This window comes from Oncorhynchus keta, chromosome 35 (assembly GCF_023373465.1).
Source record: "Oncorhynchus keta strain PuntledgeMale-10-30-2019 chromosome 35, Oket_V2, whole genome shotgun sequence".
Taxonomy (NCBI): domain Eukaryota; kingdom Metazoa; phylum Chordata; class Actinopteri; order Salmoniformes; family Salmonidae; genus Oncorhynchus; species Oncorhynchus keta.
This window is the reverse complement of record NC_068455.1, coordinates 35,990,446-36,016,709: the sequence shown is the minus strand read 5'-3', so window position 1 is coordinate 36,016,709 and position 26,264 is coordinate 35,990,446. Positions and strand designations below refer to the sequence as shown.

Below are 26,264 nucleotides of genomic sequence, written 5' to 3'. Positions count from 1 at the left end.
TTTCTGTCAAAAGGCCAAGGACCATCCTCAGACCATTGCTTTAATTTTTGGTGGAATTCTCATTTCTTGATATCATACAGGATAAAATCATGCTATGTCACATAATTGCGCACTAAACAGGGCCCCATCTCCACAGAGCAATCCCAGGCTCGTGCCCTGTCTGACTGTTGTCATTCATCACACTGGGAGATGGCCTTGACTCACAAGCACACGGTTTTTATTTTCTCGGATCCTGCATGGTTTCCATGGAGAACTGTCAATGGTCTGTGACAGCATGGCTGAGTGTGATTTCTCTCCTCACAGCGTGTGGATGTGTGTTGTGTGGCATGTCTGCTCCTCAAGATAATACTGCGGGACAATCGTGCATTATATTCTGAACATGGAAGATTTGTTGTGGCTATGGCTTGCCTTTTCTCTGTGTTCATCTGTCCCAGGCAGGAATGCTGCAGTGTAATCCATGGTGCTGATTGTACTCTGGTGCCCTTGTGTTGGCCCAGAGTGGCTCAGCTATTTTTATATGTAAAAGACCAGTGGTTACGCTATGCAACCTCCAGAGAATGGGAAGATAAGGGTGCTGGATAAAACTGTCTCCGTCTATAACTGGGATACTGATATGAGACACACTGACATGTTATGCTATTTTAACTCCGTGAAGATGGCGGTTGTTTTGCTGATTCTTAACCTTTTTTTATTTTTTATTCTCACAAATTTAAGGGAAGCACTCGTTTGCGCTTAGTTTTTTTGCGTTTCCATTTGGGTCCATTTGGGTTGTATTCATGTGTGTGTGTGTGTATATATATATATATATCATTTTCTAGTAATTTGCGAGACTGGACTGAAGGAGAGGGAGGCTTATTTACAGTGCCTTCAGAAAGTATTCACACCCCTTTTACGTTTTCCACATTTCGTTGTGTTACAGCCTGCATTTATAGGTTAAATTGAGATGTCACTGGCTCACACACACTACCCTCAATGTCAGGAATTATGTTTTTAGAAATCTTTACAACTTAATAAAAAATGAAAAGTGGAAATGTCTTGAGTCAATAAGTATTCAACCCTTGTTCTGGCAAGCCTACATACACTTAGGTTGGAGTCATTAAAACTTGTTTTTCAACCACTCCACAAATTTCTTGTTAACAAACTATAGTTTTGGCAAGTCGGTTAGGACATCTACTTTGTGCATGACACACATTTTTCCAACAATTGTTTACAGAGAGATTATTACATTTATAATTCACAGTATCACAATTCCAGTGGGTCAGAAGTTTACATACACTATGTTGACTGTGCCTTTAAACAGCTTGGAATATTTCTGAAAATGTCATGGCTTTAAAATTTTCCGATAGGTTAATTGACATCATTTGAGTCAATTGGAGGTGTACCTGTGGATGTATTTCAAGGCCTACCTTCAAACGTAGTGCCTCTTTGCTTGACATCATGGGAAAATCTAAAGAAATCAGCAAAAACCTCAGACAATAAATTGTAGACCTCCACAAGTCTGGTTCATCCTTGGGAGCAATTTCCAAATGCAGGTACCACGTTCATCTGTACAAACAATAGTACGCAAGTATAAACACCATGGGACCATGCAGCCGTCATACCGTTTCTCCCATTATTCTCTGCAGATCCTCTCAAGCTTTGCCAGGTTGAATGGGGAGCATCGCTGCACAGTTATTTTCAGGTCTCTCTGAGATATTCGATTGGGTTCAAGTCCGGTCTCTGGCTGGGCCACTCAAGATCATTCAGACTTGTCCCGAAGACACTTCTGTGTTGTTTTGACTATGTGCTTTGAGTGATTGTCTTGTTGGAAAGTGAACCTTCGCCCCAGTCAGGTCCTGAGCTCTCTTGAGCAGGTTTTCATTAATCAAATCAAATAAAATAACATTTTATTTGTCACATACACATGGTTAGCAGATGTTAGTGCGAGTAGCGAAATGCTTGTGCTTCTAGTTCCGACAATGCAGTAATAACCAACAAGTAATCTAGCTAACAATTCCAAAACTACTACCTTATAGACACGTAAGGGGATAAAGAATATGTACATAAAGATATATGAATGAGTGATGGTACAGAGCAGCATAGGCAAGATACAGTAGATGGTATTGAGTGCAGTATATACATATGAGATGAGTATGTAAACAAAGTGGCATAGTTAAAGTGGCTAGTGATACATGTATTACATAAGGATGCAGTAGATGATATAGAGTACAGTATATACGTATACATATGAGATGAATAATGTAGGGTATGTAAACATATTAGGTAGCATTGTTTAAAGTGGCTAGTGATATATTTTACATTTCCCATTATTAAAGTGGCTGGAGTGAAGGATCTCTCTGTACTTTTCTCCATTCATCTTTGCCTCAATCCTGACTTGTCTCCCAGTCCCTGCTGCTGAAAAACATCCCCACAGCATGATGCTGCCACCACCATGCTTCACTGTAGGGATGGTGCCAGGTTCCTCTAGACGTGACTCTTGGCATTCAGGCCAAAGAGTTCAATCTTGGTTCTCATGGTCTGAGAGTCTTTAGGTGCCTTTAGGCAAACTCCAAGCGGGCTGTTGTGCCTTTTTACTGAGTGGCTTCTGTCTGGCCACTCTACCATAAAGGCCTGATTGGTGGAGTGCTGCAGAGATGGTTGTCCTTCTGGCACTTTCTCCCATCTCCACAGAGGAACTCTGGAGCTCTGTCAGAGTTATCAGGTTCTTGGTCACCTCCTTGACCAAGGCCATTCTCCCCCGATTTCTCTGTTTGGCCAGGCGGCCAGCTCTAGGCTGAGACTTGGGTGGTTACGAACTTCTTCCATTTAAGAATGATGGAGGCCACTGTGTTCTTGGGGACCTTCAGTGCTGCAGAAATGTTTTGGTGCCCTTCCCTAGATCTATGCCTGACACAATCCTGTCTCGGAGCTCAATGGACAATTCCATCGACCTCACGGCTTGGTTTTTGCTCTGACATACACTGTCAATTGTGGGGCCTTATATAGATGTATGTGTGTGTGTCAAATGATTTCTAATCAAAATAATTTACCCCGGGTGGACTCCAAGTTGTATAAACAACTCAAGGATGATCAATGGAAACAGGATGCACCTCAATTTTGAGTTTCATAGCAAAGGTTCTGAAAACTTATGTAAATAAGGTATTTCTGTTTTAATTGTTTTATGCATTTGAAAATATTTCTAAAAACCTGTTTTCGCTTTGTCATTATGAGGTAGTGTGTGTGTGTAGATTGGAAGAAAAAAAATATGTAATCAGTTTTAGAATAAGTCTAACGTAACAAAATGTGGAAAAAGTCGAGGTGTCTGAATACTTTCCAAATGCACTGTAACCCATGGTTTAAAGGATAGGTTGAAGCAATGTTCTTCCTTTCAGACTAAAATATGATCGGATGTTGTAGCGTACCAAGCAAAAGGCGGTAGCCGTAGTACATTTTAACCACTAGGGAAACACATGTGTATGTTTTCTAGTGAACAACATATTTGTTGTCATTTGACGTTGCTTTTGAAGTAGGGCCTTTCCTATAAGGGTCTTACAATGACAAGGTCTTATAATGCACGCATGGGCGCAGATCGCCGAGCTTCCCCCATGACATCTCGGACACAAAAGCGTGTGAAGGAATGTCGCATTTTCCCGGTGGTTTGCCTCCAACGCGTGCGTGGTGCATGCGCTGAGGGACTATCCGTCTAGAGGGTGTGTGGTCTATATCAATAACTGTCGGATTGTAGCCAACTGTAAACAATCTAAACACATTCGGGGCAGCGGAGAGGGAGAACACTGATATATGCTGGGCTGATTTTAAACTGTGGGGGTGGAATACGACATTTGATGCTCACGCCTCAACTCGGACGCACTGGAGAGCTGCAGGAGGAATTTACTTGGCAACATATTGGTCGTGGATAGATAATCTGAAATCCGAAATCCTGGAATTACTGTTTTGTTTTAACCAAGACATCGATGTAGTTAGTGGGTTTTCTCTTATGATTTAAAAAAAATGGTATTACAAAGATCCATTTACTCGGAGATTATTTGTTCAAGTGATAGCCTATCTAGCTAAAGGACATGTAATGAAGGACTTCTTCACATTTACGAAATTACCTTTATATATGAGGGAAAAGAGCTGTCTTGCATTTTTGAGGTTCTCCAATTTTCAGTATTGGGGCTACCTTACATAACTGGGCATTGTGTGTGTGTGACTGAAAACGGTCTGTTGGAACTGCGCTGCTACTTCACCACAGACACAAAGACGTAAGTAGTAGGCTATACTATAATAACAATCATCATGCTATTTAGGTCGTTTAAAAAAAATATGAGTCGAGATGCATTTCCATCTTTGATGATACCTTAATAGTAAATTTAGCCTTGAATTATTTGCTTGCCTTACAATTATATTGCGCGCAAATTTGCCAATTTATATTTCTTCACGTTATGATGAACGAATATATATTCATCAATTTCTATAAATGATTGTACTAGAATTTGGTTTCTTTTACACAATTTGACAGCGAAATGTGCTCGTGAACGGCTTTCCTCTCCCATCATATTCAGGATTTAGCAGTCAGCAGTGGCCACTGAGCATGCGCCCTGTGTGTCCGTCTCCCACGGGGTCGCGATTAACACAGATTACAATGATCATCCAATAGGTAGGTCGTGTGTGTTAGCAGTGTATAGCAACAATAATTCACTTGTTATTCCATTCACTATAAATCTAATATCTTAATAATAGCACTTGAATTAATCTTTTTCTGCACAACACGTGCCAAAGGTGCAATTAGACCCGCATAATAATATATGTAGAATTTAATAATGTTGTGTTTTTCAATAGAGTTTAGTCAATTTTGAGAACATCAGTTACTCTATAAAACTCTGAAGATATGCCAAAATTGGCTCCATGTGTTGCTTGTGGAGTAAGGGCGCCCCTCAGAGTTTAAGTAGCACTGGCAACGATTTAGGTTTTAGTTATTTGAAACATGCCATAGAAGCAGGATGGATTTTCAATGACTTTTGATATATTTCTCTTCTCCCCTAACGTGTCAAATAGGTTCAAGGGACGAGACCTGCCAAGATCTGGAGGAGTGATTCTAGAAGATTCTGTTGGATTTTCCCCGCTATGATCACTGAGGATCTGGAATACCACTAGCTCTGATCAGACAGGATGAATGACAGACAGAGACCGGGAGGAGGAGTGCACACAGTGGAGGCAGACGTCATCTTCCACCATCCCATCTGCTCGGACCTCCTCTCCTCCCCCTCGGATGAGGATGTCTGTCCCCTCCCACGGAAGCAGGAGGGGAACACCAATGCTCCAGACCTGGGATTCATATTGGACGACCAGGGATTCTGTCGACAGAGCACGCCAGTTACAAAGGAGTACTTGTTGGATGGTGGTACGGTGATTGGGAATCATCACTTTGACCAGCCACAGGGTGGTGGATCATACATCTCAAATACAGATCAGCTTCACATTACTGATCTCTCTCATCTAGCAAATACATCTCACATACCCAAGCTTGATGCTGGTAGAGACCAGAACTGTACTCATGGCAGTAACGGTATCCGTGAGGATATGAATGGGGCGAGGGCCAAAGTGCCCTGCAGTGTGGGTCCCTCGCTATACTTCAAGGGAGAGGCCAGAGAGGAAGCGGAAGGGTCTCTGTCCCTCTACAGAGAGAGCATAGTGGGGAGTCAGTGTCACATCACAAATGTCACCGCCTCCCCGGAGCAGGGGACCTCCGCGCCTGACACGTATTGTATCACCGCGGACAACCAGCCAACCATACAAGAGCTGGAGCGCTTGTTCAGCCACAGCTCTGCCACAGAATATGACACATTGTATGGACAGTCGGAGCTTGAGTCGAGCCAAGGACACAGGGGCAGTAGTGGCCATGGTGGGATCAGTAACACAACGCCTAAAGAGGAGCCGGATTTAGTGATTGAAGTCGGTGGCCAGAAAATCAGTGTTCATAAGTCTGTTCTGGCAGAGAAGAGTGACTATTTCAAGGCTCGTCAGTCGAGAGACATCCTGAAAGTGAAAGGGCTGAAGTACAAGACCCTGACCATCCTGATAGACTATATCTACACCTCTCAGATGAATGTGCACAAGGACAATGTGGTAGAGGTGATCACAGGAGCTAAGATCTTACAGATCCCATGTGCCCTCCAGGCTGCTATGGATACCATCTCCGAGCAGGTCACAGCAGAGAACTGCTACGAGATTCTAACTATCGCCAAGAAGCAACGACTCAACGAACTGAAGGAGACGGCCTATCGCTTCATGAGTGACAATTTCCTCCAGATCCTGCGGGACCAAACGGTGTATGGACATCTGACTGGGTCGGAGAGGGATCTGGTCCTGAAGAAGAGAATGGAGGGGAAAAGGTCCCTGATGGTCGCTGAGATCAACGATGTGTTCGACCGCGTCGGGAGCCGACCTCAGAGTCGCTGTAACAGTCGACCGCAGAGCCCTCTGTCCGCGGCATCCTTCGAGGAGAACCACATGATTTACAACTTCAACGAGGCAGCCAATGACTGGAGACCTCTGACTCTGATGCCGGAGGACATTAACACTAAGGGCTGTGGGATCTGCACCATGTACAACTACCTGTTTGTGGCCGGTGGGATAAAGGGATATGGGGATAAGGGCAAGGTCTCAGACAAGGTGTTCTGTTACAACCCCATCACTAACCGCTGGAGCGAGGTTCGGCCGCTCAACCAGGCGCGGTCGCAGCTCAAGCTAGTGTCTATGGAAGGTAACCTGTACGCCATAGGAGGGGAGTGTTTGTTCACAGTGGAAAAGTATGATCCTCGGACTGACAGATGGACCACAGTGGCTCCCTTACCCAAAGGGGCGTTCGCTGTGGCCCATGAAGCCACCACCTGTAACGGAGAGCTCTACGTCTCTGGCGGGTCTCTGTTCTACCGTCTCCTAAAATACGACCCCAAGAGGGACGAGTGGCAGGAGTGCCCCTACAACAACAGCAGGAAGAAGTCAACCGACATGGTGGCCCTGAAAAGCTTCATCTACAGGTTTGACGTGAACCGCGACCAGGGGGTCAATGTGTTCAAGTACAACACTATAGTGAAAATGTGGCACGACTGTGTATCACAGCGACAGGGCACCCCTTTGCCGTTCCGGTGTGCCGTCATTGGGAATTGCATCTATTGTGTGAACAAGACTCAGATTCTGCAGTTCGTAGTGGAGGAGGACGGCTCTTACTTTGTAGAGGAACCTCTGAGGCCACCACTGGAAGCTAAGGGCCTACTGTTCCCTTTCATCCTCAGTCTGCCTGACAAGACTCATGTGATATGACCGTGTACCAACGACGCCACATTACAGAAGCCCGTCAGTAGAATATAGTGGACCTTTTAAAATATAATGAACATTTTTCAATGTCAGCTTTATTCCCTCCCCCCCTGTCCAGTTTACCTGCTCGTAATGGAAGGTGTTGTCTTTGCATGGTCAGTGACAGTATCTACAGGACAAGCCTTAACACGGATGACTTTTACATGTTGAATGAGTGCAACCAGAAATGCATCTGACTGTAAATAATGAGATAATGACAGGCACAGATGTTTCTTTGTGTGTATTTCCCTGCGTTCAGTTCCTATTGTGCATTTTTGTTTTAGCAGATAGTTAGAATAGATATTGTTTTTAATTCTGTTGGCTGGCTGGTCGCTTTTAGACACTAATCTCACATCAGAGGTGGAATTGTCTGAGTGCAGGGGCAGCTAAAGTATGTTCTGACTGACATGGCTGGCAAGTCCTATCTAAACGAAACAAGCAAACACATAAGCAGCTTCATCTGGTACAGTACAAGGCCTGCTACTGTGGTGATGTATGCTCTGTAACATGGCTCTATGAAGAAACGGAGAGGAAATAACATTCACAGCACCGAGGCCTGATATCAGAACGGCCTTTGACATGACTTCACAAGGCCATTGAACAGAAGGAGGAAATTAGCCACATACTGTATGTATTCTACATTAATGCTATTCTACCATTATAGATAATCGAGGAATAATGTTGAAGAGCACAATGCACTTATTAGTGAATTAGGTATCAAAACCAGTACCCACCTGTTCATTCAGAACCAATAACCAGCCGTGCAAGTTTCGTCAAAGGCAACACTCCACATACAGTTGAGTTTCAATACACTACAAGCATTGTTTTGTGGTGTATATGAATCCAAAAGGGCAATTGTTGCAGCACCAGAAGTGGTGTTTTTGACTGATCTTTGGGATCGTGTTCGGTTACTGGGTTTGATTGAAACGGGTCTTGGGTGTGCAAAGATGTTTACAGAATACAGGACTAAGTCCGTATAGATATGAGGGACAATTCTTACTGCACACTGTTAGGGGCCTGGTCCTTGACTATCACGTTTGCCAAAGACAAAAGAAGTCTGGTGTTGTCTCAAATAGTCTGATAATAACACATTAAACCCTTTCAGACATTTCAGTAAATCAATCTACAGTAAATATATTTGGGTGATTTAATATCCTAAATCCAAAAGATGTATGTGACCTCTACAACACTAAGCAATAGTATTAGCAGAAATGTATCAATGTTGCCGTGATACAAGGGCACCACACTTGCTGCTACAATATTCTTTTAACATTCTTCAGAGAAGTGAGGAGTAATTTCTCCTATGCAGGACAGGAGCATTTGTCCTTGTCCTGCAGATAATGAAAACGCTATTATGTTGTCATCTCCCACAAGTATTTGATGAGCCAGCCAGAAAGACTGTGACTAGCATACATAGTGTGCATTTTTCGAATACTGCCTCACAAGTACTGGACTATTTCAGTATAATTTATGCTAGCCATGTGGCCTGTGAGTTTTATTCCATCCATTTATAATGTATAATCATCTCACCCAGACAGTGTTTAGTAGTAGGAAGCACACTCTTCATCAACTTTAGCTCAATGTTCATCTGTTTTGCTAAGGTTATGCCAAATCCTTATTTCACTTTAATACAATACTGGAGCTGGTCAAATAGCCCTCCATCTCATTGCTCTTTCTTAGAAATTAGACCTATTTGTTTAGTATTTGCAATAACACATCAAATGGGATTTTTGTTCATCTGTGGGATTTTATACAGGGGAATTTATTTGGTGAGAAAAATGCAACTATCACATTTTAACAGTATCTCCGAGAGGCAGTTGTAACTGTTGTGACAGAGTGGATGTGGTTGGATTTATTAGTTTGGTATTTTACTGGCTGGCGTCAGTGTGTAGTGAAGCTCTTATGGCCTGTTGGCTTTGGACATAATATTGCAATGATGAGTGGCTTGAAAGTACAGTGTTGGTTGAAGGCTTTCTTGCTGTTAATGGCATATAATAAAGTAACAGCTAAAAAACAAACTGTTTTAATGATGTATTTCAGTCAAAACTAAGTGCTGCAAATAAAATATTTTGTGTCTGAGAAAAGTGACAATGTCATTCTCTGTAGAATGTGTCTTGCAGTATGGATGGAGACGTCCTTAATTATCACTGCTGACGAGCAGTGCTCTGACAGACTTTTATTTTCACTTGGTACAGAAGCGCCACCTACTGGACAATGACTAACAAGTCCTGCGCTTGTCATTTCTCTCTTAAATGAAAACAGATGAATCCACTATAAGAATACCAGCCAACACTGTATCAATACATTTATTGTATTTGCTCCCCTAAGTGAAAAGATACATTTATTCTCTCCTGATGAGGCAGAAGGGGGGGTGATGCTTGGTGTTGTTGCTATAGCCGGGTGACTTCAGCAGGTCCTGCGGTTTCGGCATCATCTCCTCTGTACACCTCAGGTCTACTCTCAGTAATCTCTGGACTACGGAACGTAGTCGTAGAGAAGTAGTTCACATATTTGGACACTGGTGACTCCTCCTATTTGACAATTGAAATGTAAGTATTTTGAGTAAACATACATTTTATAATTAGGGCTAGTAGTTTTTCCTGACCATAACTTTTTTCGTGGTCAGGAAAAACTTGCACCATCAATTATAATTGACAATGAAACAAAATATTTTGTTAGATTGCCAACCCGTATAGAAAAGAAGAACAGTGTCATCTTCTGGTGAGTAGAGAGAGGTACCGGTGTATTACCTCAGCGATGGGAGGCAGGTTGTCGGCCCACTGTGTGATTTCCTGTGTGGAGCGGTCGATGGTGACGTTCATGATGCTCTTGCATGTCTGTCTGGTTGATCTCTTGGCTATGGGGATCAAGGCCAAGACAAAACAGGCTGCCACGTTCAAAGCCCCGGCAACCACAAAGCCCAAGTTGTAGCTTCCTGTCATGTCATTCACCCAACCTGACCGGGACAACAACTCATGTATGACTGAGACTTCAAACAACAAAGGTATGATGACTATGACTTTTATCATCATAATACTTGTATGATGTTCCTTCATGCAAAGACAGTGATGCAACCTCTGCACATCTGCCCCAAAAACATTTTGAGACGATTTGTCATTGTTTGGCTGTACTGACATGGCTTTACACTCCTCCAACGTAAGAATAAGTACTGTTACAACAATAACGTCAGCTGCGGTCAACCTACCAGCAAAGGGCGGCCCCAAGCAGCTGACCGCGTTGACCGTGAGCATGAACCCCCAGGCCACGGGCATCTTCTCGGCCCCCATCAGGTCAAAGGTCAGGACAGGGAGCAGGATGTAGTTGCCAGCATCAGCGATCCCCAGGAACAGGCCGAAGGCCACCAGAGAGCCGTAGGAATGGAGCACTGGGATCAACATGTACAGCAGACCTGGCAACACAGGATGAAAGACAGTAGGGGACGGGGGGTTCGGTTGTGTACGGTCTTCAGAATTCACCTTGTACATTTGACTGCAGCACAGCTGTGATAATAATGGCCACAACATACACTCTCTCGTGTCGTATTGCTTTACTAACGGTCACAATGACCGCGAGGAAGTACAGGCATAAGGCCAACCCACCCACACCGAAGACAGAGGCCTGGTTGATGTAGAGCCTGTTGATTCTCTCTGAATCACAGATCCTGCCGAAGATGATCCGGCTGATCATGCTAGTCAAGCCTAGGAACAGCATGATGTTAGTGGCACTGTGGACGGGGATGCCCAGCTGAACCGCATGCTTCACCTAGAGCAGGGCACACACACACACACACACACATTTTGTACCTGAACTACATTCACTCATCTTTGAGATACAGTGCATTCGGGAAGTATTCAGACCCCTCAACTTTTTTCACATTTTGTAACGTTACAGCCTTATTCTTAAATTGATTAAATAGTCCCCCCCCCCTGATCAATCTTCACACAATACCCCATAATGACAGCAAAAACAGGTTTTTAGAAATGTTAGTAAATGTATATAAAAAAACGGAAGTATCACATTTACCTAAGTATTTAGACCCTTTACTCAGTACTATGTTGAAGCATGGAAGTGTTGCTGCAAAGCTATTTTCAGGTCTCTCCAGAGATTCCCGGGACCACCCATACGTAGAATGTATGCACACATGACTAAGTCGCTTTGGATAAAAGCGTCTGCTAAATGGCATATATTATTATATTATGTTCGATTGGGTTCAAGTCCGGGCTCTGGCTGGGCCACTCAATGACATTCAGAGACCTGTCCCGATGCCACTACTGCATTATCTTGGCTGTGTGCTTAGGGTCGTTGTCCTGTTGGAAGGTGAACCTTCACCCCAGTCTGAGATCCTGAACAGGTTTCATCAAGGGTCTCTCTGTACTTTTCTCCGTTCATCTTTGCCTCGATTCTGACTAGTCTCCAGTCCCAGTCCCTGCCACTGAAAAACATGCATGATGCTGCCACCACCATGCTTCACCGTAGGGATGTTGCCAGGTTTCCTCCAGATGTGATGCTTGGCATTCAGGCCAAAGCGTTCAATCCTGGTTTCATCAGACCAGAGAATCTTGTTTCTCATGGTTTGAGAGTATTTAGGTGCCTTTTGGCAAACTCCAAGCAGGCGGTCATGTGCACTTTTACTGAGGAGTGGCTTCCATCTAGCCACTCTACCATAAAGGCCTGATTGTTGGAGTGCTGCAGAGATGGTTGTCCCATCTCCACAGTGGAATTCTGGAGCTCTGTCAGAGTGACCAATGGGTTTTTGGTCACCTCCCTGACCAAACCCCTTCTCCCCTGATTGCTCAGTTTGGCCGGGCGGCCAGCTCTAGAAAGAGTCTTGGTGTTTACAAACTTTTTCCATTTAAGAATAATGGGGGCCACTGTGTTCTTGGGGACCTTCAATGCTACAGACATGTTTTGGTACACTTCCCCAGATGTGTCTCGACACAATCCTGTCTTGGAGCTCTACGGACAATTCCTTCAACCTCATTGCTTGGTTTTTGCTCTGACATCCGCTGTCAACTGTGGGACCTTATAGAGACAGGAGTGTGCCTTTCCAAATCATGTCCAATCAATTGAATTTACCACAGGTGGACTCCAATCAAGTTGTAGAAACATCTCAAGGATGATCCATGGAAACAGGATGCACAAGAGCTCAATTTCGAGTCTCATAGCAAAGGGTCTGAATACTTACGTAAATAAGGTATTTCTGTTTTTTTTAAATAAATGTGCAAATATTTCTAAAAACGTGTTTTTCCCCCAAAAAATTACTTTTCAGCCTTATTCTAAAATTGCCGAATTGATTTTATTTAATCAATCTACACACAATACCCCATAGTGACCAAGCAAATAGTGAAGGAGTCTGAGTACTTTCCGAATGTACTGTATATGAGTACAATTACAGAATGGTTCCAAACTATAATGTTGTACCATTTCAACTGTGCCTTCAGATGTTTACACCAATATGTAACTTACCAAGTGGACATATGGAATGAAGAATCCAAATTTACACAGTCCATTGGCTGCAACCCATATCAGAAATATTTTGTCTTTCCACAGGCCAAGGTCCACAACAAACTTCTTCAAGGGAGAGTTCTTCAAATTATCCACCACACTTCTGGTGTAACCTTTCAAATACATATAAATCACTCAAACCTCATCAGTAACACAATGTTTGTTTCATATTACATTTCCGTTTGAAAGTGTACACAAAATCAGTTGAGTTACTTAAATAAATTGTGCACTCAGTCATGATGTGATAGAAGGTCCCATCTCTGTATGCTCATCATTTAACATGGTAACCTGCAATGTACTAAAGAAATAAAAACCATTGTGGATCTGAACGTTCTGCAGTACCTTTGGGGTTGAGTGGCAGGTAGGTGAAGCCGGTGATGACACAAATAATCATGAGACCTGAGAAGACTCGGAGACTCTGCCTCCAACCCAGGATGTCTATGAGGAACAGATGGAGCCGAGTCTGGACCAGGGCCCCTGCTGCTCCCCCTGACATCACTATCCCCGTGGCCAGGGAACGCTTGGTGGTGAAGTACTGGCTAACCATGATCATACCTGCTCCACGGGAGGAAGAGGAGGGAGATTAGAGATGGAGGTGAGAAAATGTGTTAGCTGTCCTGGTCTTGATAACACAATATGAACTAGAAATGTTTTGCTGAATTCCTGAGAGGTTTTGCTTCAATAAAATAAAGTATGTAGAACGTGGTCGCCTGTTGCCGACCCCGGCAGTAGTATAACTAAACATCAGTTAATTCCATCCCTCCCTTTTTATTTAACCTTTTTTTTAACAGTTAAGAACAAATTCTTATTTACGACGACGACCTAAACAGATTTTTACCTTGACAGCTCAGGGATTCAAACTAGCAATCTTTCAGTTACTGGCCCAACGCTCTAACCACTAGGCTACCTGCCCTTGTACCAACCTGGGGTGAAGGCAAAGCTGGAGCCCACTCCAGTGAGGAAGCCGTGTGTGAAGAACAGTGTTCCTAGATTGGGTGCGTAGGACGAGCACACTGTGGAGATCATGATGATGAGGGATCCTAGGATGGATATCTCTCTGGCTCCGTACCTGACTGTCAGCTTCCCAGACAGGGGCCCACAGACCATGATGAAACCATAGCTGATGGAGCCAACCCATGCTATAGGACAGCAGAGAGTAGGTCATAGGTTAGGTAGCTAGCAGATTTCAGTGTATCTAGGAATCTATAACATGCTTATTAACGTTTAGACATCTAATTTCATGATCACAAAAATCACTTTGCAGCTAATACAAAATAGTTGTTGAAATGTCTAGTTACAACAGTAGAGTTTACAATGTTTAGCCTAATACTACTTTCCACTATGATGTTGGGTTGAAGACGAAATGCTCTGAGACCAGGTTGGATAAACGGGCCTAACGCTATGTGATTATGTGAAGTTTAGGGTAACTTGCCTGTTTTAGAACTTGTCTCCCCAAACTCTTTGAGGAGACTGATGAGGTACACTCCGAAGGAGTTGTGGTATCCCAGTACCAGGACATTATAGAGGAACGATGATAAGACAATCACCCATCCCCATCCTCCGTCCGGGGGAGGCTTGATAGGTGGGGGTCTGCGAAGCTCCCGAGGAATAAGCTCGGGTTCCTCGGAGTAAAACCTCCTGAAGGGAATGGCAGGCCAGAAGATGTGCATCTTGTTGCACAAAAAACACGAACCTTGGGTGTTACCCACCTAGATCGGTTAGAGACTTCTGGCGCGCAAAATAAAGGTGGATAGAATCAAAGAGGAATGTTGCCATAGCGCCGACCATGATTAACCCAGATCTGTCTGACATCATAATTGCCATAAAGGTATATCCCACGAAACTGGCGAGCTTTGGCCACCTTCTGCAGGCCTATTCTAGACTGGGTACCAGTCTGTTAACATTCACTTATTTCAAGGCTACTTCGCGTCATATGCCCAAGGTTTAGCATGATGGGTTGGCAAGTAGTTGAATGATACCTACAGACGGTACCCATACATTGAATTTAGACGGAGTTCTAATCTACATTTTGATCGTAACACAAATTAATTATTGAATAATGTGTCAATAATTGCAACGAAATTGAGCCAACTCAAAAGTGTGTGCGTGCCCGCGCAACGTTACTCACTTTGGAATTATTATTATTTTTTTTTAGCTATTCTTTAGGCATTAGGGGCCCATTTTCTTTATTGGTTTTACTAGCCTATACTTTAAAGAAAGCTTTTAAGATTGTATTTTATTCTATGGCCTTATTTTTAAGAACTGTAATTTATTGTAGGCTACCTTTCTTTAAGCCTATTGCTATATATGCTACAGATGTGTGTTTCGCAATTGATTTGGTCTCTTTTTTTTGGATACAGTGGCAGCAGCCTATCACAGCACATAGCCTGGATCACATGGTTGCGCATAGTGCGTGTGTGACGTAGTAGGACATTGGAATAGAAGATGGAGAGAAAATGCCTACTGCCTTCTGAATATAGCAGAAAATAAAAACATCGATCTACATTCTTTGCAATTCTTTGCAATCATTTAGCGGTATAAGTAACCGCTGTATGGTAGTGTTGCATAACGTGCCCAATGGCTGTGGCAAACGCGAAACAAACGGTCCTAAATCCGGTAAGAGGCTTGTTCACTAGCCTACCTCTACTACTCACAGCGAGACTCTCCCTTTCTCAATAATGAGAATAAAATAATTCTGACACATTGAATATCCTACCGCAGGTATTTTTTTGTTATCAATAGGTAGCTTATATGTGCAGCTATATCGTCCATCGTTATGCAGTCATTTCATTGTAGCCTACAATTGTCGGGCCGAAATCCTGTTTAACGATTTTATACGATCTTGTGTATCAGCAATGGGATAGAGGTTATTGCATGTATTGTTAACTTAATGGCGTAGGACACAACAAATATGATTTGATTATGTTTGCCTATATGTGTTCCCTTCATTACGCCTCTCTTACCTCTCCATTCAGGTGATTCCGTTCACTGGAGCCATACCTGGGGGCCTACACCCTGGGGAGATAGTCATTATCCAGGGCACTGTTCACAATGATGCTGACAGGTATGTGATGATGTTATGTTGTTTTCCCTAACCCTAATTTCATGTCCACATCCCGGTTCAACCTAACACTGATTTTGGTTACCCAGAAGGAAAATGTTGTCACTAAAGTTTGTAATTTCATGTTTGACTTCTGGGGGGCGTTAACAATTGTGATGATCTTTGTGCAAAGGAAGGAAGCAAAGTCTCCTCGCTCGCAAACGTAAACTCTCGACCAAACCACTCCCTTCCACTTATTTCACCTGTTTATCATGGCCAAAAAGCACATTTTTGTTTTTAAAATTTGTATGATACAGACAATTTTGACTTTGTGGTTGTATCTAGTGAAAGGGGCTCCAGAGGGTAGTGCATATGGCTCAGGACCTCTATACCAGGAGGTGTCAGAGGAAGGCCCTAAAAATGGTCAGACTCCAGCCACCCAAATCAGACTGTTCTCTCTGCTACTGCATGGCAAGTGGTACCGATGCACCAAGTCTGGAACCAGCAGGACCCCGAACATCTTGGGGGTCCAAGTCACAAGACTACTAAATACTTAAGTAAATAGCTACCCGGTCTAACTGCATTAAATCTTTTTGCACTCTTTTGACTCATCACATACGCTGCTGCTACTGTTTATTATCTATCCTGTTGCCTAGACATACATATGTACATACTGTATATACTTACCTCGTACCCCTGCACATCGACTCGGTACTGGTACCCCATGTATATAGCCAACTTATCGTTACTCATTCTGTATTTATTCCTTGTGCTATTTTTCTCTCTGCATTGTTGGAAAGGGCCTTCAGCAAGCAGTTTTTCAGGCTCAACTGAAAAATAATATGCTTACCCAACTCGAAAAAATACAAAAATAATTATTTTACCTAGCAAAAAAACATGTTAAGCTTGCAAAGAAATATGTTTACCCAACTCCGTTCAACCAAAATAAATGATACATTTAGTGACTCGAGTCCCTACCTTTTAGAAATGTTGAAACTCTTAATACACACCAATGTGATAACTGCAGGTTCCAGATGGACCTGTCCTGTGGCAGCAGTACTAAACCTCGTGCGGACATCGCCCTCCACTTCAACCCCCGTTTTAAGGGCTCCCCGTGCGTGGTGTGTAACTCCCTGGTGCAGGAGAGTTGGGGCAGGGAGGAGACCCTTCAGCAGCTGCCCTACAGACAGGGAGTAGCTTTCGAGACGATCATCCTGGTCCATGATGAGGTCTTTAAGGCAAGTGGACCAATGTCTGGGAGTTAACTGATTTACCATACATAGACTTGTTTAAGGTGACTTAAGCTGCAAAAACTGAGTGCAAAGTCTTCTTCAATTAGGCCATGTACAAGAAAAACTCCCTACCCTACATTTGCTTGTACATTCACTTCTGTTAAGTCACAAAAAGCTAGTAGTATTACGCAAAAGTCAAGCAAATACTGGATTTAGTATATGATGTTGTGTGAATGCTGTTTTCCTTTGTACCTGCAGGTAGCAGTAAATGGTTCTCATTTGTTAGAATACAAGCACAGAATCCCACTGGACAGGATTGACACACTTTCCATAAGTGGGAAAGTTAAGGTGCACGCCCTTGGTTTCATACCAAACTCAGTAAGCACCCCCCCCCCCCTCCCATTACTCTACTATATGTCCATACTAGAATAATAAAACATTTTTCAGCTCACTCTGTAATGACTGTCTTTATGATTTTCTCCTATAGGCAATATATTCAATATCAGGCGAATCAGGTGACCTGGTGAGTTGTATTATTTATAGTTTATGGAAAATATAAAAGATCTATGTAAGGCAACATGACCAGTTGCATCAATATGTTGAACAGTTTACAGACATGGCCTAAATCTTGTGTATTTCCAGAGTCTCCCTTACAAAGGCAGTCTACTGAAAGGGGTGAGTCCAGGACAGCACATCACAATCAAGGGACAGGTCAGCATGTACCCACACAGGTAAGCAATGGGACACAACTCAGTATTTATACCATGTTTCAAGAAAATGGAGCGTGTACCTTTTGAGGTGGTGTGTAAGGTCAGGACTGCCCAGTGCCCACTATCCGTAACACACTGTAGAATATCCTGCATCGTTGTGGTCTGATGAACCTCCTGTCTGGCAGCTTCACTGTGAACCTCCGCAACAGCAGCAGTGAGAACATCGCTCTGCACCTGAACCCCCGGATGAAGTCGGCCATGGTCATCAGGAACTCCTACCTGAGTGGGTCCTGGGGACCAGAGGAGAGGGAGCTTCCCCTCTTCCCATTTTCACCTGGGGAGTACTTTGAGGTATGCTGCCTCTTAATATACAGTAGACATATTTTTTTGTATTTCATTTTCTTACTTTAAAAAAAAAAAAAGCTAATTTATCAGTTCTCACATCACCTGCACTTTACCTGTATTATTGGAACTCTCGCTTGTCTTTTTCACTACAAGTACCCTCTCTGCCCCAGATGCTTATCCTCTGCCAGCCCCACCAGTTCAAGCTGGCGGTGAACGGCTCTCACCTGCTGGACTACAGGCATCGGGTGCAGGACCTGAGCACCATCAACCAGCTGGAGATCATGGGAGACCTGGAACTGATGGATGTCAAGCTGTGGTGACCCAGGACATAGACGCTAAGCCCCATTCTGGACAACAGGCCAGGTTACACCCCCCCACCACCAATGAATATTCATGTATTTATTTTAGACAATTATTGATGCCGTAAATCAGTGGTGCTACCTATCAATGACTTAAAATGGTTTGGCCGTCCAGATATGTTTACACTTGATTGATTTTCAGATACAAAGGGTGTCCGACTACTTCCGGAGGTGGTCAGAAAGATCGGATCACAATGAGTCTTAATTGGCTACACCTGTCAAAATCTGGACAAAATCAAGACAAAGGACACGTTAGCACTAGCTATTAAGTGGGCTATGAATTAACTTCCTGGTGGAAGGCCGCTAAATTTCAATTTACATCTACAGGGACCGTGATTTGGGAGGGGTTAACTAAGGCATTTCTTGGGAGCTGAAATACTAGTGTCACTAACATATTCCATAAACATTCCCAGTCACCCATCTCAGGTGTTGAAACAAAGGATAGGGTGGTTACAGGTGATGCTTAGCAACCCTCGGAATATGAAAACCCTGACCATATTTAACCTTCCTGTACCTGAGGGAACATGTGTGGCTATTTATGACCCATACGCTTCGTTTCGAAAGGCAGCCCAATTCTGACCCTTTTCCATGAATTGGTCTTTTGACCAATCTGATGTGATTGTTCAAAAGACCAATTAGTGAAACAAAGATCACAATTGGGCTGCCTGTCAAAACATAGCCTTGAGTAATATGTGCTTCAATATTCATCCAATAGATACCTTAGAAAGGCAATGTGGCCTAAAAGGCTGCATTACAAGGTCAAATACTCTGTATGTGCAATCACAGAAATGCCAAATCTAGTTGTCTCAGCTCACCCACCATATGATCGAGTCTTCAGTACTTCAGTCAAAGCACACTACAGGGTCAATCCAAGTACACTGGTTGATGAGGATTCAAAGGAAGATAATGTGTGTTAATCAATCCGTGTTTTGACTGCATGGCCATTTTCCTTTCTTGCTTGGCCACAGTCACTCAACTGACCATTTGAGCCGGTCATTTCTGCCACCTCTATACAAATGATCTTTGTCATGCATTTCACCCACTTTGTTTTTAACAGTATTGTCTTACTGTTACACTGCTGAGATGTCATCTCACTCCAGTGGTGCACCAAGTGTGACTGGTTATATCTGCAAAGCAAGAGACCTTGTAGATGCCTGCTGTACATAATATAAAATAATCGACTGTATGTAATGTATTATAAATAGTTCCAAGTGCTTTTAAATAAATGTATGATGATTGGAATATTCCTCTGGGGTCTTTTTTCCATCTGTCCACCAGATCCTCAATTATCTGTGATATCGACAGTATGCACATTTATCCTCTTCAACCACCAGATGGCGGTACAAGTTAAGAGGTGCAGTCAACTGGCCCTTTTTTCCCCACACTCAAACCATGCAGAGGCAAAGGCTCTTCTATACGGTGATGTTGTCCAATGGGAGTTTGCTTCGTCACATTAAAAATAGTAAAGCCTATAGTCACTTTCGTTTGACTTTGTGTGCACACAATGAGGTGAGTATGTCTGGTGACAGAGAGCCCTTGATTTCCCCGGTCTCTATGATCCAGAGGCATCTGACCCCAGATTAATAGACCATTACATGAGACCAGCCTACAGCAGGACTCACCCTCAACACACCATGTACAATGATTTTATACTGTTGAATCCTACAAGGCGACCTTTTTTCAAGACCTACCAAAGGATGATGGAGTCAACACGACTTTCAACTAGTCACCTTGGGGCTCAGGCTTCAACAGAGAGAATCGAGTACCTTAAAAATATGTGATTTTATTAATATATCCACAGGAAGTATAATGTGAAGAAAAAAACAACCTTAGTATGGCACAACACAATACCAAATCTTTTTAACATGTCATTTAAAAATAAGAAATTAATTATGATATGCAACATGATAACCTAACGCAGCAGGCCTAAAAGAAAATGCCTGAGCGGAGTTTCCACATCTGGTTTTCAGCGGAAAAGGAAGCTAGGGTGAATTAGCTTTATCCCTGAAAACCGGACACATCCGGTCGTTGGCAACTCCACTAAGGCTAGCAACATGATGACACTAACTCTTGTTTACTGATTGCACTGTCGACTATCAACCGGAATCTCCTCAGAAAGGTTGACACTGTCCATTAGTGATCAACAAGTAGGCCACAGTCCGTTGTACAAAAAAAGAAAATGCCAGAATCGTGATTCATGACAGAAATAAAGCAGCTTTTCTTTAACATATTTAGGAACAGCTGTCACAACACTTTTTAAAACTTTAAAATAGCTGACAGACAGCCATACACCTACCACTTCTGTTTTCCTCCTCAAATCCTATCCTTTGTCTGTCCCCCTCCCAGGAGAGTGGACTATGCTTCAGTAGAAAACAGTACGTTTGTGACTGTTTATAATATGGCAAAGTCCCCTGGGCCCTTCACCAGCAACAACCCTCATTATGATGCAGAGGTTTGGCAAGTTGTTGGCTGAGGAGGGAAGGTCCCAGTTCAGGTCAGTTCTGCTCCCAAATAGTACCACAGTCTTTTAGAGGCTCAAGTCCTGTGATTTTAGTGGACGGAGAGGATATTGGTTACAGACATTCAGGGTTGGGGCGACCCACTGTTTGGCACGGGTGTGGATGGAAGGGAGGAGCGTTTTGGGGGACAGAGGGATGTTTGAGTGAACCCCCTGTCAGACAGAGCTGAGTTTGACCAGGCCTCTGACAGAGTCCTCATGTAGAGAGTCCTGACTGGCTGGGTTGTAGAAGCCCTGTATGGTGTGGCTGTGTCCCAGGGGACTGCCGCAGGGGAGCATGCCCGGTGGCGAGGGAGCTTCCTCGGGCGTGAGGAAGTGGTGGTGGCCCCCGTCCGTGTGGTGGTGTCGTAGCCCGTCACTTTGCTCGTTCCGGAGAGGCAGCATGTCGTTGTCACAGCTGAGGTTGGAGGTGGAGGTAGGTGTCGGATGACCCCCCAGCGGCAGGGCTCCAGAGCAGGGACCCCCTAATGATGTTCTGCCTGGTAGAAACGCCTCGTCTGTGAGGATGACTGGCTCACTCTGCAGCAGGGGTGTGGCGGCAGCCTGCAAAACGAATTTGGTGCTCTGAATGCACTGGGCTTGATCACACTGAGATGGGAGAGATGGAGAGTGGGAGTAAAGGAACGAGTGCAGGGAGAGTAATGAGACATGTTAAGCGGGAGGGATTGGAGGGGAATGTGAGGGTGATAGAAGAGGAAGGTAAACAGATGACAGAGAAAGGAGCAAGAGGTTAACATGACGAGTGTAGTGAATGAATTAAGAAGAGAACATGGGGTGTTAGTAACTGTGTTAGAGTAAACCATCACCAGAGAGAAAAAACAGTGTTCAAAGTGACCCAAATGCATGGTGAATTCAATACATGAAGTTGAGACGGCGGGCCATTAAGTCAGCTATTGATGTCTCTGGAACCTAAATAGTTTAAATGTAAATCAAACATCAACATGGAATGAGCCAGCAGTGCACTGTCTGAGCACTTCTATCGCCTATCTAATAATTATCAGATGTAGTGGCAAAGTGCAAAACTGAAAGGCAGGCAGAGTGCGCACACACACACACACACACACACACACACACACACAAATCAATGGGAAACCTTTTGATGATCCACTATGACAAACCTGGCATTAGTGCTTTGAAAGGTCTTCTTAGATCTCACGTTCACAGGAGACTAAAGTAATAGAAGATAATCTGTTCCTCAAATCACCTGTCTGGCTAAGCATAACCACACCAGGTTAAGAGTGTTAGTTTATAGGACTACTTAAGTTTCTCATATCAGTTGATGTCCTTTTATGAGCTTGGCTTCTTTTATAGTCACTCAGAAACAAACTCAACCACTGGACTCAAACTTAGCTGCTAGTAGTCTCACATTCGTCTCAAGTTGTATTGTCCAGTGCGTTCTGCACATAGATGCCTGACATGAGAGGCTATTCTCACATCGCAGACTCCTAGTCTCTCCTTTGAGACACCGCAACTGAAGGGGCCTGCTCCAGCCAGTAGGTATCATCCCTACAGGAAGCAGAGATCTGAGAGCTCACTGACAGAGAACCCCGGCCTACTGTCTCCAATACAGTCTGTCTGCTGGTACCAGCCAGGCCTGGAGACAAATAAGCTTTTCAGAGAGCGTTATACACAGGGATCAGAACAGTCACAGTACAGGGCGCCGACCAGAAATACACTCCAGCCTGAGAGGGTTGGTTCATCAGAGTCAGACCTAGGGTTGCAATGGGTCGGAAACTTTCCAGAATGTTGTTGATGTTAAGCCTGGGAATTTTGCTTAAATTCATCAAAAAGGTTAGCTTATAACAGTGAACCTTTTTTGTGGGATACACAAGGCAATTCTAGGTCTTGTGGCATATTTTGGTTAAACTATCCCGATTCAATGGAATTGCAACCCTCTGCATGCAAAGTCCATCCTTCCATCACATGTGCAGTGCACTCTTGCATCACATGTGCAGTGCACTCTTGCATCACATGTGCAGTGCACTCTTGCATCACATGTGCAGTGCACTCTTGCATCACATGTGCAGCCGATTCAAGATTTTGCACACTAATGAGATGCTATTGAGCCAACACTACTACACTGTCTGAGCCAAGGACTACATGCTTTCTGGTTTTGATTACAATACTGGGTGGGGTGAATATATTTTATATGACATACATCATTTTTTGTTAACTAGTAAATAGTAGCCTACAGCAAAGTGTGTTTAAATAATTTATAACTTGTTAATTTCAGCTAATGCGTTTTTTGCTACCATGTGGGTTTTAGCTTGCTTGAGCCTACTAACTGAAACATATGTTTCATTTTAAAACGTTTATCTTACAAAAGGAGTTGTTTAGTCTAACTGCTTAACTATTTATCTGTACATGGAATTGTATTTGTTTTTTTTGTTACTAATTTTTTTAATGCCACGGGCACTATCTGATGTGTGGAGACATTTCACTGCAGCTAATGTAGAAGGAAAAGCTGTGTACATTTGCAAATACTGTGCCAAATCATATGTGAAGAACGCAACAAAGATGCAGAATCATCTGGCCAAGTGCATAAAGTTCCCTCAGCGCTCACAACAAGCAACCTCTGACAAACGTCCCTCTACTTCTAGAAAATGATGAACCAGACACCGTATCGATAGCAACAGCTCACGGTCCTCCTGGAATCAGAAGGTTTTTTTGACTCAATGGAGGAACGTAGTCAGAGAAATGCTGATGAGTGTCTTGCTCTAGCTGTGTATGCAACTGGTTCACCTCTGATGCTCACAGGCAATGTGTATTGGAAGAGATTTCTGAATGTTTTTCACCCAGCATACACCCCTCCAACCAGACATGCTGTATCTACTCATTTGCTGGATGCAGAGTTCAACAAACTTCAAGTGAAGGTCAAGCAAATCATAGAGAAAGCAGACTGTTGCAACCATCTCTGATGGGTGGTCGAATGTTGTGGGCAAGGAAAAATTAACTACATCATCGCCACCCCTCAACCAATATTCTACAAGAGCACAGACAAGGGATAACAGACACACCGGTCTCTACATTGCAGATGAGCTGAAGGCAGTCATCAATGACCTTGGACCACAGAAGGTATTTGCGAACATGAAGGTTGCTTGGTCTAAAGTGGAGGAGTCCTACCCTCACATCACATCCATTGGCTGTGTGCTGCTCATGCATTGAATCTGCTCCTCAAGGACATCATGGCACTGAAACCAATGGATACACTCTACAAACGAGCCAAGGAAATGGTTAGGTATGTGAATGATCATCAAGTTATAGCAGCAATCTACCTCACCAAGCAAAGTGAGAAGAATAAGAGCACCACATTGAGGCTGCCCAGCGACACCTGTTGGGGTGGTGTTGTCATCATGTTTGACTGTCTCCTGGAGGGGAAGGAGTCTCTCCAAGAAATGGCCATATCACAGTCTGCCGATATGGACAGCCCCATCAGGAGCATCCTCCTGGATGATTTATTTTGGGAAAGAGTGGTAAGCAGCCTGAAACTACTGAAACCTATAGCAGTAGCCATTGTACGGATCGAGGGAGATAATGCCATCCTGTGATGTTCAGACTCTGCTTGCAGATGTAAAAGAAGAAATTCGTACTGCCCTGCCCACTTCACTGTTGCTCCAAGCAGAGGAAACTGCAGTTCTGAAACACATAAAAAAAGTGTGAAGACTTCTGCCTGAAGCCCATACAAGCCACAGCGTACATGTTGGACCCCAAGTATGCTGGCAAGAGCATCCTGTCTGGTGCAGAGATCCACAAGGCCTATGGTGTCATCACTACCGTTTCTCGCCACCTTGGCCTGGATGAAGGCAAGGTTCTTGGCAGTCTGGCGAAGTACACTTCCAAGCAAGGGCTTTGGGATGGAGATATAATATGGCAGTCGTGCCAACATATCTCATCAGCCACCTGGTGGAAGGGACTTTGTGGATCTGAGGCGCTTTCCCCTGTTGCCTCAATCATGCTTCAACTCCAACCAACATCAGCCGCCTCAAAGTGCAACTGGTCCTTGTTTGGGAACATACACACCAAAGCACGCAACAAGCTGACCAATACAAGGGTTGAAAAATTGGTGGCCATTTGAGGCTTTTTGAGCCTGACAGCGAGCCATCCTCAACAAGGTTGGAAAGTGACAGTGAAGATGAGGCCTCAGAATCTGATGTTCAAGGGGTGGACATTGAGGATGTCCAGGGAGACGACATGGAAGCCTGAGAGGAAGATAATAAAAACTTTAGTTTCTAGACTAACATTTTAGGAAATGCGATGGATCATTGGGGGTCATTCAATAGTCCCTTTCTTCTGTTGTTCAGTGAAATCACCCCATGTGAAGAGTCAACTCATTTAATTAAAGTTACATTCGTAACTAAATAGCTTTTTTAAAATGTCTATTGTAAGGATTTAATCATTTGCAATTATGTCTACTTATGATAAGGTAAAATGTGTGTTTGTCTCCATATGATATGGTAAATATATCCAATGCAAAAAACATCAATGTTATTAATATTAATTTGCATATATTCCCGTTAATTCCCACATGAAGTTATCACCTCTGAATATTCCCCAAAATGTGCAACCCTAGTCAGACCCTACCAGAACAGACAGAAAGACGTTGGGAGAGAAGAGAAACGCTGGTATCTTCACGGAGCTATTAAGAAAGCAACACACTGTATTTACATCAACCTATAGTAATGAAACAACTGGAGTGATCCTCTAACACGGGCAAACCTGCATCGTGATTAGTTTAGCTTTAGCCTGATCCCAATGTCAGCGAGTCGAAAGCTTCTCTTTGACAAATGCACATCCAAAAGCCCCACAATCTGACCACTGCTCCGAATCTAATCATTTTTACATTTACATTTTAGTCACTTAGCAGACGCAAGGGCACAGACACATTTTTCACAGAGTCATCTTGGGGATTCAAACTAGCAACCTTTCCATTTGTGGCCCAACACTGCTCCCCGCTAGGCTACCTGCCACCCCGCTAGGCTACCTGCCTCCCCGCTAGGCTACCTGCCTCCCCGCTAGGCTACCTGCCTCCCCGCTAGGCTACCTGCCACCCCGCGACCTGCTTTGGCAAAGCTGCACTCCAAAAGTGACTTTCTGAAAGCATTTTATGTGTCAGCTCCATACTGCCCTTTGGAAGAAGAAGCATGGTATTATTTACTAATGAGCTCGGACTATCTCCTTGGCTGAAATGACTTTAGAGGTTGAGTTGCTGGACAGGGT

General features: G+C 43.7%; 4 protein-coding genes across 11 annotated transcripts in view; 2 read left to right on the top strand and 2 right to left on the bottom strand.

Annotated features, from left to right (window-relative positions):
• Positions 1–3,466: 3,466 nt before the first annotated feature.
• Positions 3,467–9,421, top strand: LOC118368443 (kelch repeat and BTB domain-containing protein 11-like). 2 transcript variants are annotated; one of them, XM_035752548.2, is made up of 3 exons: positions 3,467–4,244; positions 4,545–4,639; positions 5,038–9,421. In XM_035752548.2, exon 3 carries the CDS (start codon positions 5,152–5,154, stop codon positions 7,303–7,305), a length of 2,154 nt encoding a protein of 717 aa, XP_035608441.1. In that variant the 5' UTR covers positions 3,467–4,244; positions 4,545–4,639; positions 5,038–5,151; the 3' UTR covers positions 7,306–9,421. The 2 variants fall into 2 exon arrangements, with proteins under 2 accessions (XP_035608441.1, XP_035608442.1); XM_035752549.2 differs by lacking the exon at positions 4,545–4,639.
• Positions 9,422–9,665: 244 nt separating this feature from the next.
• Positions 9,666–13,978, bottom strand: LOC118369262 (monocarboxylate transporter 10-like). The gene is made up of 7 exons (XM_035753717.2): positions 13,767–13,978; positions 13,186–13,398; positions 12,805–12,956; positions 10,938–11,100; positions 10,544–10,747; positions 10,089–10,294; positions 9,666–9,869 (listed from the first exon to the last, which is right to left on the bottom strand). Exons 1-7 carry the CDS (start codon positions 13,948–13,950, stop codon positions 9,729–9,731), a joined length of 1,263 nt encoding a protein of 420 aa, XP_035609610.1. The 5' UTR covers positions 13,951–13,978; the 3' UTR covers positions 9,666–9,728.
• A 1,267-nt stretch (positions 13,979–15,245) lies between these two features.
• LOC118368442 (galectin-8-like) lies at positions 15,246–19,775 on the top strand. Of its 2 annotated transcripts, XM_035752547.2 has the most exons (9): positions 15,247–15,459; positions 15,819–15,907; positions 16,911–17,121; positions 17,374–17,493; positions 17,603–17,638; positions 17,758–17,846; positions 18,011–18,176; positions 18,341–18,533; positions 18,672–19,775. In XM_035752547.2, the coding sequence occupies exons 1-8, from the start codon at positions 15,421–15,423 to the stop codon at positions 18,488–18,490; spliced, it is 900 nt and encodes a 299-aa protein (XP_035608440.1). In that variant the 5' UTR covers positions 15,247–15,420; the 3' UTR covers positions 18,491–18,533; positions 18,672–19,775. The 2 variants fall into 2 exon arrangements, with proteins under 2 accessions (XP_052352898.1, XP_035608440.1); XM_052496938.1 differs by having other exon boundaries at positions 15,246–15,459; positions 16,911–17,125; positions 17,378–17,493; positions 18,341–19,775.
• Positions 19,776–20,292: 517 nt separating this feature from the next.
• LOC118368441 (palmitoyltransferase ZDHHC14-like) overlaps positions 20,293–26,264 on the bottom strand; it is a 98,656-nt gene continuing 92,684 nt past the window's right edge. For 5 of the 6 annotated variants that reach the window (XM_052496937.1, XM_052496932.1, XM_052496934.1 and 2 more), the window contains one exon: positions 20,293–21,635. In XM_052496937.1, coding sequence (XP_052352897.1) covers positions 21,204–21,635 — 432 coding nt within the window. In that variant the 3' untranslated portion in view covers positions 20,293–21,203. The remainder of the gene's footprint in view (positions 21,636–26,264) is intronic. The other variant, XM_052496936.1, reaches the window with a different exon arrangement.

Coding starts and splice junctions, on each gene's coding strand:
- LOC118369262 (XM_035753717.2), bottom strand. CDS start 13,950: ATGGTCTGTGGGCCCCTGTCTGGGAAGCTGACAGTCAGGTACGGAGCC. Junction 12,957..13,185: donor CCTGCCACTCAACCCCAAAG/GTACTGCAGAAC, acceptor TGTATTTGAAAG/GTTACACCAGAAGTGTGGTG. Junction 10,295..10,543: donor CTTGGGGCCGCCCTTTGCTG/GTAGGTTGACCG, acceptor TGTCCCGGTCAG/GTTGGGTGAATGACATGACA.
- LOC118368442 (XM_052496938.1), top strand. CDS start 15,421: ATGGCTGTGGCAAACGCGAAACAAACGGTCCTAAATCCG. Junction 17,126..17,377: donor TGATGAGGTCTTTAAGGCAA/GTGGACCAATGT, acceptor ACCTGCAGGTAG/CAGTAAATGGTTCTCATTTG. Junction 17,847..18,010: donor GTCAGCATGTACCCACACAG/GTAAGCAATGGG, acceptor CCTGTCTGGCAG/CTTCACTGTGAACCTCCGCA.
- LOC118368443 (XM_035752549.2), top strand. CDS start 5,152: ATGAATGACAGACAGAGACCGGGAGGAGGAGTGCACACAGTGGAGGCA.